Source organism: Capra hircus, chromosome 5 (genome assembly GCF_001704415.2).
Source record: "Capra hircus breed San Clemente chromosome 5, ASM170441v1, whole genome shotgun sequence".
Lineage (NCBI taxonomy): Eukaryota > Metazoa > Chordata > Mammalia > Artiodactyla > Bovidae > Capra > Capra hircus.
The window spans coordinates 87,763,153-87,775,213 of record NC_030812.1 but is presented as its reverse complement, the minus strand read 5'-3'; the positions used below and the strand labels follow the sequence as shown (position 1 = coordinate 87,775,213).

The 12,061-nt window shown below is 38.8% G+C and overlaps 1 protein-coding gene across 1 annotated transcript in view; it reads left to right on the top strand.

The window, feature by feature from the left end:
• PDE3A (phosphodiesterase 3A) overlaps nt 1–12,061 on the top strand; it is a 364,186-nt gene that overhangs the window by 307,981 nt on the left and 44,144 nt on the right. The window contains exon 5 of the mRNA XM_005680800.3: nt 5,294–5,418. Within this exon, the coding sequence (XP_005680857.3) occupies nt 5,294–5,418 (125 nt within the window). The remainder of the gene's footprint in view (nt 1–5,293; nt 5,419–12,061) is intronic.

Below are 12,061 nucleotides of genomic sequence, written 5' to 3'. Positions count from 1 at the left end.
ATTCCACTCTGTCTTATCACCTGGATGTTTGTGAAACTTTGAAACATCATCATGCTGCTGCTGCTAAGTCACTTCAGTTGTGTCCAACTCTGTGTGACCCCATAGACGGCAGCCCACCAGGCTCTGCCATCTCTGGGATTCTCCAGGCAAGAACACTAGAGTGGGTTGCCATTTCCTTCTCCAATGCATGAAAGTGAAAAGTGAAAGTGAAGTCGCTCAGTCATGTCCGACTCTTAGCGACCCCATGGACTGTAGCCTGCCAGGCTCCTCCATCCATGGGATTTTCCAAGCAAGAGTACTGGAGTGGGATGTCATTGCCTTCTCTGAAGCATCACCATAGGGGGATGTTACTCTGTTTCATGAACATTTCCTGAAGTTCAAAATTATAGGTCAGTAATAGTATTCTCCCATGAAAATATTGACTGTTGACTTTTACAGCAGCAAATACTGATAAGTGGTAGGAAATTATAGTTATTTATTTGTTGCTTAAAAACATGAATTTTATGTTCTTGGTACATTTCTTTAGAGAGGTTGTCTATTTTCCCAGTACACCTTGCCAAGATTCCTGTCATACTATAGTTAATGCTCCTTTATTTACTATCCATAGAATGATTCTACCAAAAATCCATTCAAGCTTTCTTAAATGTCTCCTTTCTTTTTGTTATTATTTGTTACTTCTCATCAAATTTCATTTCTCCTACTCCTCTCTTCTCTTAGTTAAATGAGATTAGAGGCTGAAATTGAAATCAACATGAGGAAGAGGCTTTCAAAAACTTTTATGAGCTTAACTCCTAAGGATTTTGTCATTCTGTTTTATGAAATAAATGCTCCTTCTCAACTATTTTCAAAATAGAAAAGGAATGGCATATAATCCCACTCATTCCTTTTGTCCTAAAAGTACTCATTGATGTCCTGCCTAGGTATGCTTTTTTCCACTAACTTATTCTTCCTTAATTTCACTATCCTATTAAAAGTCCTGATATAACATCTAAGAGTGATACAACTTTTTCACCATTATAAAAAAATATTAATAAAATTCATTCTGAAGAGAATTTAGCCCTTGAAGGGAAAACCATATGTCAGTAAGTAGCAATAGTACCACCATTAAACACAGCTAGTTTGGGTTTACTCATCCTTCGTTGTAGGTAAAAATAGTGAAAAGATGGCCTCAGAACATCTCCAGCCCTACTAATAAACCAAAGTTAAAACCTTCTTCAGTTAGAAGACCTGTTGCTAAAACTGACTGATTTCAAAACTGACTTGAGTTTTAATCTTTGAAGCTTCTTCCCTGTCAGTCCTTTGATTTCTTCCTTTCCATGTCTGTCTTTTTATTGAGGCTCTTTGAGGACTGCAGTGATCAAAAGAACAAGAGTAGGAAGTGAAAAGTAGAAACAGGCCTCAACTTATGTTCCTATAGGTGCATAGATGGATGATTTACTCCTGGGTGGTTTTAAATCCAACTGAGTCAAAAGATACTGGACTGAGAGTCAGAAGGATCTTGACCCCACCACTCAGAGATGTGTAGCCAGAGCCTTGGTACCCACCAGAAGAAATTCTTCAGGAAAGGGGGAATGATGACACGAGTGGAGTAAAATTAAGTGGAAGAATACCAACAGGTGCTTTATTAAAAAAAAAAAAGTAAGCTTGAGAGAAATTTTAAGTCTGAAATGAATAATACCCTAAGCCTTCCACATTGACCATGGAAATGATAGCAGGCCGTAAACTCTGTAAAAGAAACTGTTAGGACCTGGTAAGACTTTTAGGACCTAGGATGAAGTTTTTATGAGTAGAACTAAGGTGATAAAATCCACTTTTGTAGAGGAGGGTTGAGGTCTTGCACAGCAAACACATAGATAGTTTTTGCATGCTGTGTTAGTGTGGGAAGATCAAGTAGAGGTTCCCCCAAGCTATTTTTCTCACTGGAATTCAAATCATTACATATTAATAAGATCTAAATAGGAATCACAAAGGCAAAGATCAATAGACAGCTGAAAACTATTGAAGATTCACACAAAGGAATATATTTGAAAGTACCTGTAAATTATAAAGTGAATATGTATGTGTATATATGGACATACATACACATGTACACGCATATATATTGATTTCTCATTTTTATTGACAATATCTCTTAAGGAATTAATATTTAGCATATTAAGAAAGGATATATGGCTGGGATTTTATTTACCTTAAAGTTCATTAACTTCCCATACATTAAAGATGCTCCATTATTGCACTTTATGAAATTTCTCAAAGTGAGCCTATCTTAAATGTTTTTATTAAAGAAATGTAAAATAGAAATAGACAGTTTTGAGCTAGCTTTGATAATATAGAGGGCTTCCCTGGTGGCTCGGATGGTAAAGAATCTGCCTGCAACACAGGAGAACTGGGTTCAATCCCTGGATCAGGAAGATCTGGAGAAGGGAATGGCTACCCACTCCGGTATTCTTGCCTGGATAATTCCATGGCCAAAGGAGCCTGGCAGACTATAATCTATGGGGTCACAGAGACTCAGATGTGACTGAGTGACTGACGCACTTTAAATAATATAACTCTGTAAAGTATTAAAAAATAAATTCAGTTAATGTTAAGGTCTTTTTAAAAGCCTACATAGAAAAGTCACAATCTGTTTATTATACAGTATGCTGAGAAGACATGTAGGCCACATAAACATTACATCCAATGTCTTCGCAGTAAGTCTCATACATCAGCCAATCCAGCAAAAGTAGTTGACAGGGAATAGTGGTATCAGGAAATAGTTGATATAGTTATCTATCTCAGATTCAAAGTTTTCTTTGATATCATTGTTTCAAAATTCCAGACATTTGTGAATTGCCTAGAATGAGATTTCCAAGGACTTCCCTGGTGGCTCAGACAGTAAAGCGTCTGTCTACAATGCGGGAGACCTGGGTTCAATTCCTGGGTTGGGAAGATCCCCTGGAGAAGGAAATGGCAATCCACTCCAGTACTATTGCCTGGAAAATCCCATGGACATAGGAGCCTGGTAGGCTACAGTCCATGGGGTCACAAAGAGTCAGACACGACTGAGCGACTTCACTTTCACTTTATGAAACAAATATTATCTTGTAGGCTATCCTTAAATTGTATTTGATAATTGCTGGAATGTATTCCACTTTTTAAATGCTATTTAAAGTAAAGAGAAAAGATGAAATTTTAAAATATCTGGGTCAACAGTTAAAGAAAAATCTATCTGAAAAGGATAAAAGAGAAGAAATGAGGTATTAAATAGCAGAATGTCGCATAGGACTGAACACAGGTAACAGATCTTTCCCATCAGTAAATTTACTAATAATCAAAGAAGAGAGGCAGTAGCCAAGCAAATGCTCAGCATCTTCCTCTTTGAGAGGTCTCAAACTTGTAGTGCAGCATACCCTAAAAGTCCTGTTATTTCACCTTAGCGCATGTTCTGGTTTGGACTTAATATGCAGAATTGTAAGCAATACACACATCATGATGCTTGTACAAAGGATGCCATTTTGGGTATAGCTCAGTTCAGTAGCTTAGTTATGTCCAACTCTTTGTGACCCCATGGACTGCAACACACCAAGCTTCCCTTCTGACCAACTCCCAGAGCTTGCTCAAACTCATGTCCATGGAGTTGGTGATGCCATCCAACCATCTCATCCTCTGTCATCCCCTTCTCCTTCTGCCTTCAATCTTTCCCAGCATCAGGGTCTTTTCCAATGATTCAATTCTTTGCATCAGGTGGCCAAAGTATTGGAGCTTCAGCTTCAGCATCAGTCCTTCCAATGAACATTCAGGACTGATTTCCTTTAGGATGGACTGGTTTGATCTCTTTGCAGTCCAAAGGACTCTGAAGAGTCTTTTCCAACACCACAGTGCAAAAGCATCAATTCTTTGGTGCTCAGCTTTCTTTATGGTCCAACTCTCACATCCATACATGACTACTAGAAAAACCATAAATTTATTTTGACTATTTTGATTATAGAACACCCCAAATTATACCTCATTAACTGTATAGCTTACATGACAATCTCTACTCATTAATGACCCCATAATTACATCCATTTCAGCTTCATTTACAATAAGCCACCCAAAGAGGCCAGGTACATCCTGCTTACACTACCAATCTAAGCTTGGCCAAGGATCAAATTGTCCAGTTACTCTCACGCAAGTTATAGATTTTATGTATTACCAAATTTACTAATGCTCAAAAACCCACTGATGTTAGCAAGACACAAACCAAAACATAAAGCAGACATTTTCCTCCCATACAAGTATTAACCAGGCCCTACCTTGCTTAGCTTCTGAGATCAGACAAGATCCGACATGTTCAGGGTGGTATGGCTGTAGACTACACACTTTTCCTTTGGAGCAAACCAAGACAGTCTATATGGCTTCCGAAATATTTTTTTCTCTCAAATTACAATAGATTTTGTTTCAGATTCAGAATGTAAGGTTTTGAGCAGTGCCTACAGATATTTTTTGGTTTGAAATAGCTCTAAAATTTATATCCATTAGTTACATGGATTTTTTGGTAGTGTTCTTCATCCCAGCCTTCCAGGTTGATTTATGATTTATTTAAATTTATTTAAATTGATTACAGGTTTATTTACAATAATACTTAGACAGAGCAAGGATATCCTGCTAAAAACATTCCCTCGAGTGAAGACTCACTGCCATTACCTTTCTCCTAGTAAATAGCATTAGTGCTACCTTTAGCAGCAGGCCCATTAGTGTCTACAAGGGAATTTGTCTCATCATTCCATTCTTTACACGGTATCACCAGTAAAAGAAATGGTTGGTTAAAGACCTGTTATTAACCTTTTCCTTCAAGATACTGCAAGAATGTTGTCTTTGAATGATAAGTACTTGAATTTCTTAATTTAGTCACATCAAGAATAATAAATTAAAGAGAGTATATAAGAAAGCATCATGTCATTCATACCTAATGTAAGTTCACCTGCATCTTAAAGTTAGTTTGCCATGGGTTTAGAAAGTCTTTGAGGAACATGATTATGGAAATAGAATGAGAAGCTGTTGGATACCAAGTAACTGATTGAACAGTAAAGCTCTCTTTTTGTCTTGGTTAACCCAGTATCCTTGAAGAGTGTGTCCTATGACCCTGTAGCACAGACTGAATTCAGATAACCTAGTTTGTCACTTGGAAGTCAAGTGGTCCTGTCACTGAACCTGGACCATGACTCAGATTGAAACGTCTATTATGAAAATGATGGTTGGGTTCCGGTAAGGTCTGCCCCAATAATCAAAGGATAGTTTCTTCATTTTTCTTTATACCTTGTCTTTACAGTGCTATTAATCCAGATTCTTGGAAAAACCCAGTGATGATGACTCTCACCAAAAGCAGATCCTTCACTTCATCCTACGCTGTTTCTGCCTCTAACCATGTAAAGGCTAAAAAGCAAAACCGACCAGGTAAAGAACTTACTGAGGAAGAGCTAACACTCACTGAGTGTACCGTCACAGAATGAACTAAGCTTTAAGTGTTGCAACACTCAGATGTGTTTGGTTTGACTCTTCTAACAACAAAAAAGCCTCATTAACCAATTAGTTACTGAAATTTCCAGTTTATAGGATGATGCCGATTCTTTTAAGATAGCTGCACCAAATATCCCATCTTGAACTTACTGGATGAATATTAAATCAGTGTAACTATTGAGTAGGCAAGCTTTATCTTATTAATATAACAGATAATGAAGTACTTATGAAATTTCAATTTTATTTTAGTGTCTGTTAAAAAACATTTTCCAGAAGTATGATGTTTATAAGTTCTAGGAAATGCTTCATTTACTAAACATACTATAATTTTTCAAAGAAATTCTTGCTCCATGTCACTTACCTGCACACACCCCCAGTATAAAAATACAAAAGAAAGAGGTATGTAAATTCAGAGAAAATACAATCCAGGACCTTTGACAGCCCTTTGAAAAACCTCAAAAATCAGCAACCAAAAAACCCAGGAGTAACATGGCTGGCAGGTTTTCCTTCTCTTTTAAATCAGGTACAGAATGAAACTGACTGTGATTTCTCCTGTCTAGGACCTGCATGGGGTTTTTCAGGTTGGTGTCAATGTACCCTCTAAGTATCAGTTTTTTCTTTCCCTCAAGCATCACTTAATAAATATGTATGGAGTGTTCACTATCCAGAGATACTATCTGACACTGAAATAGTTTGAGGAAGGCGGCAATGATGAAGCCAGACCCTATTTCTCCTTTCACAGAATTCTCACTTACATTCAAGTGGAGCGTATAAACAGATATAGAGTATAAGCTATTAGTATATATGTAGTGTGCTAAAGGCTATGATAAGAAAGTAAGGGAAAACGTTCAAAGAATTAAAGAGATATAAAACCCAATGTGTGGATGGAAAGCTTCAACAACTTAAGATTCTAAATGATGACTGGCAAAGCTAACAAGCAGAAAGGGAGAGCAGTGAATGCAGAGAGGGAGATGAAGGCAGGTCTGTAGACAGAGGCCAGATGGAACCCAGGAGCTTTGGCAAGGAGTTTAGCTATCAGTGAAGTTTCAGGTAGGAATGTATCTATAGTATAATTTTGGGGAATATGACCTTATTCAGTCAGAATCTGTGATAACTCAAAACTGAAATAGTTTGTCAGATTCTATCTCCAAATTGGCCTCATCCTTAAATCCTCATCCTTAAATGAGAGTCTGGGGTATTTCCTCTGCCTTTCCTCCCTGGAGGCTTCCTTGTTGGTTGGTACAGAATACACCTGCCAATGGAGGAGACACAGGTTCTGTCCCTGGGTTGCGAAGATCCTCTGGAGAAGGAAGTGGCAGCCCACTACAGTATTCTTCCTTGAGAAATCCCATGGGTAAAGGAGCCTAGTGAGCTATAGTGCATGGGGTCACAGAAGAGTCAGACATGAGTTAGTGACTAAACAACAACAGCAACTCCTTCTTGGAATGTTCTCCTTCTAAGTTTTCATCTCTCAGCATTGTAGAAAGCCTTGCTGAGATTCTTCAGTAGCTCCCTGCTTAGCCTCTTAATCTCCTGCCTTTATCGCAGCTCAGGAATTCACCAAATGGCTCAAGGGGAAAGCTGCCCTCTTCCCACTGGGCTGTTAGACATTCAAGTCCTGGCTGCTATGGCAGCCCCAAACTCCAGTATTTGTGTCATCAGCCTTATGACGTTACTAAAAGCTCTGTTGGCTTGCCTTCCTGATAGCTGCATCCATCTGCCTGGATTCTTAGCCTTTTTTTCCATGCCAGTGGTCAATAAATAATGCTCTGGATGGAAGAACATTTTGCAGGATTTTGGCTCACCCTTCTGAGGGTCTCTTCTATTTGGAAACCTATCTCTCCAAGTTGGTTGTCTTGCCGTGATAGCTTTTTTATTTTAACTCAGCTTTTCTATTTGTTCTCAAAGAACAAATAGATGGATTTACTGCAAATTATTGCATTATAGCCAGAAGGTGAAGTCCTGAAATGGTAGTGTTTCTATGAGGGTTAGAGAACCAGTACTCACATTCCACTAATATTTCAAGAGTCTACCTTGGAATATAAGCTTAATTTTAAACAGCACAACTTAAGAAAGGACTTCTGTTGTTTCTTCCATCTAGAAGAGAAAATTTAGTACTTTCTTTCCCCTTTGATTGCCTGGTTTATACTGGTAACTGTTGAAACTATTCTTCCTAGGTAGCTCAGCTGTGAAACAATCTGCCTGCAATGAAGGAGACCTGGGTTCAGTCCCTGGGTTGGGAAGATCCCCTGGAGAAGGGCCTGGCAACCCGCTCCAGTATTCTTGCCTGGAGGATTCCAAGGACAGAGGAGCCTGGCAGGCTACAGTCCATGGGGTCGCTAAGTGTTGGACATGACTGAGTGACAAAAACTTTGGCTTAAATCTCTACTAGTGAGCATACGAAGAAACTTCCTCCACAAAATACCATTTTATTGGCATTAAATTACTGAAAGAAATCACTAAAGGCAATCTGGTTTTCCAGAAATTAATCTGGTCCTCGCTGCTCTTTAGAAAAATTTATTATTCTTTTGTATCTTATAAGTCAGTTATGACCTGAGGACTAGAATTTATCTTTCATAAGGTTTAGAAACAAGACAGTGTGGGAAAATATTTAAGTAGAGATTGCACTGAGGGCAAATTCAGATGAGCTCAGAAGTGCCGAGGCTCATTTGGGACCCCAGCAAGGTGGAAGAACTGACTCTGAGCATTCCATATAAACCTGAGACTTTTAAAGGGGCACTTAAGTGTATTATAAAGCAGACATTATTTTGCTGACAAAGGTTCGTATAGTCAAAGCTATGGTTTTTCCAGTAGTCATGTATGAATGTGAAAGTTGGACCATAAAGAAGACTGAGCACCGAAGAATTCTTGCTTTCTATCTGTGGTGTTGGAGAAGACTGTTGAGAGTCCCTCAAGGAGACTGATCAAGGAGATCAATCCAGTCAATCCTAAAGAAAATCAGTCCTGAATATTCATTTGAAGGACTGATGTTGAAGCTGAAACTCCAATACTTTGGCCACCTGATACAAAGAGCTGACTCGTTGGAAAAGACCCTGATGCTGTGAAAAATTGAAGGCACGAGGTGAAGGGGACGACAGAGGATGAAATGGTTGAATGGCATCACCGACTCAGTGAACATGCGTTTGAGCAAAGGAAGCCTGGCATGCTGCAGTCTATGGGGTCACAAAGAGTCAGACAGGATTGAGTGAGTGAACAAGTGACCCTAGTTCAAAAGGACACCTTCAGTTCAGTTCAGTCGCTCAGTCATATCTGACTCTTAGCAACTCCACGGACTGCAGCATGCCAGGCCTCCCTGTTCATCTCCAACTTCCAGAGTGTACTCAAACTCGTGTCCATTGAGTCGGTGATGCCATCCAGCCATCTCATTCTCTGTCATCCTCTGTCATCCTCTCCTTCTCCCATCTTCAATCTTTCCCAGCATCAAGGTCTTTTCAAATGAGTCAGTTCTTCACATCAGGTGGCCAAAGTATTGGAATTTCAGCTTCAGCATCAGTACTTCGAATGAATATTCAGAACTGATTTCCTTTAGGATGGACTACTTGGATCTCCATGTGGTCCAAGGAGCTCTCAAGAGTCTTCTCCAACACCACAGTTCAAAAGCATCAATTCTTCAGCACTCAGCTTCCTTTATAGTCCAATTCTCACATCCATACATGACTACTGGAAAAACCATAGCCTTGACTAGATGGACCTTTATTGGGAAAACAATGTCTCTGCTTTTTAATATGCTATCTAGGTTGGTCATAACTTTTCTTCCAAGGAACAAGAGTCTTTTAATTTCATGGCTGCAATCACCATCTGCAGTGATTTTGGAGCCCAAGAAAATAAAGTCTGTCACTATTTCCACTGTTTCCCCATCTATTTGCAATGAAGTGATGGGACCAGATGCCATGATCTTAGTTTTCTGAATGTTGAGCTTTAAGCCAACTTTTTCACTCTGCTCTTTCACTTTCATCAAGAAGCTCTTTAGTTCTTCTTCACTTTCTGCCATAAGGGTGGTGTCATCTGCATATCTGAGGTTATTGATATTTATCCCAGCAATCTTGATTCCAGCTTGTGCTTCATCCATCCCAGTATTTCTCATGACATCCTCTGCATATAAGTCAAATAAGCAGGGTGACAATATACAGCCTTGACACACTCCTTTCTCTCTTTGGAACCAGTCTGTTGTCCCATGTCCAGTTCTAACTGTTGCTTCCTGACCTGCATACAAATTTCTTAAGAGGCAGGTCAGGAAGGACCCCTTGGCTCCCTACAAAATATGTCTAGGTAATTTTTGGAGGAAAGCATCACCAGTTAACAGCCATGCAGCTTCAACATATAAAGTTCAAACCAGCTTGAACTTACAAACCAGATCACTGTAAACATGCAAGGAAACAACACAAGTTAGAAAAAACAGGAAAACAACTGTATAGATCTCTAAAGGTGTTGAGTGGCAGGTACCTAGTGGTCCAGTGGCTAAGATTCCATGCTCCTAATGCAGGGGAGCCAGGTTTGATCCCTGGTCAGGGAACTAGATCCCACATGCTGCAACTGAGACTCTGTGCAGCCAAATAATTTTTAAAAATATATTAAGTTATTTAAGTGACAAAAAAATACTCAGATGTTTAAAGAAAAACATGAGGGCATAAAAGATAGAAATGAGAGAAGACATAATTGCATGGCAGCTAAATGACTTTTGGAAATATAATCAGGGAAATATGATAAGTTAAATGGCATAAAAGACTACTAAAATTTTGGAGAATTAGTAAACTAGAGAATGTGAAGAAAGTATCTGGAATGAAGCTCAGATGAGAAGTTGGAAAATGTAATAGATTCTGAAAGCCATAGGAGGAGTCATTAAAAAGTCTAATATACATAATCATAGTTTTAGTAGAGAATAGGAAACATAAACTATTTGAGGAGGAAAGGACAAAGAAAAAAACAATTTAAACATAGACACAGAATAGTGAAACCACAGAATGCCAGAGATTAAAAAAAATCTTGAAGTTAGCCAAAGATAAGTCCCTTCAGTCAGTCTGAGAGCAAAATTGTTGTAAATAAATGGAGTCAGAAGACAGAAAAATGTTTTCTTCAAAGTTTTGAGAGAATATGATTGTCAACCTAGAATTGTGCACCAGGCAAATCTGTTTCAAAAGAGTAGAAATAAATTAAAGATATATTCAGGCAAGTCACAACTTTACCAACTACCAGATCTTAACTAAAGAAGTTTGTATTTGAAAAAGGAAAAGCAGAGGAAAATTTGTAAGGTATAATAGAAATGATGAACAGATAAATTAGAAAACCATGATTACATTCAAACAAACATGATATGCATAAATGATAGTGTTGAGTTGGCCAAAATGTTCGTTTGGGTTTTTCCGTATGATGTTACAGAAACACCCAAACTTTTTGGCCAACCCAATATTTTCAGGTTGTAGGTATTTTTTAAAAGATTTTTAAGGAAAATAATTAAAGTATGAGACAACAATGACAAGTAACTCAAGGGATGAAGGATGAATTGAAGTGTTCTGCACTCTTGTATTGCTCAGAAAACAGACTCAGATGAGGAAACTGAGGCAGAAATGTTGAGTAACTTGCCTAAGGCCACACAATTAATCCAGAATTCTTTCTTTTGTCCTAAAGACTTATTAGAAAAGAAATGAGGATGACAAATTGAGATAACTTAAAATTAAGATTTTTTTTGGTCTTGCCCGTAGCTGAGAACAAGATAATGAAAGGATTTGGTTTTCTGTTTCTCAATTTCTTCGTTGGGTCATGAAATTAGAATTCTTACGATAACCAACTTGATAAAGTCAGGAAGATAGAAATTAATGGTTAGTGTGTTCCCTGGAAATAACAGAGCAATTGATGAGACAGACTTGAGGAACAACCTCAGATTCTGTGCCCTGTTTCTGACTTCATACGCCTGTGCTTAAGAAGGGCAACATGCGAAAGGAAAAGAGGCTCCACAGCGGATACCACAAAGGCAGATGGTAGAGATGAGAGTTGGGCTTGCCAGGTGGCCCAGTGTTAAACAATCCGCCTGCCAGTACAAGGAGATGCAAGAGATGTGGGTTCAGTGCCTTGGCTGGAAAGATCCCCTGGAGAAGGGAATGGCAACCCACTCCAGTATTCTTGCCTGGAAGATAACATGGAGAGAGGAGCCTGGTGGGCTACAGTCCATGGGGTCACGAAGAGTCAGACACTACTGAGTCACACACACACACATACACGAGGGTCACAGTAACGGCAAGAACCTCCCACATTCTTGCCTTAAAGTACATAAACATCTCTGTCATTGATTGCTTTGGGAAGAATTTTGCATTGTGTCATCTTTAGACTGCTCTCACAGCAGAGCTAAATGTTTATAAAGTAACCTGTATCCTATGTATGCTGAAATGTTTAAATCCCTGAAAGTCTGCCAAAAGGAAGGAAACTATCCAAGAGTCAAGAGAGCTGAAACTCAAGTACAGTCCTACCTGATCAGATGGGCCCTTCTGTTTGGGAACTCATCTCCCTGCATGGGTGGCAGATTGGGGTTGATTTGCCAAATAGACGGAATTTAAGTGAACGTGAG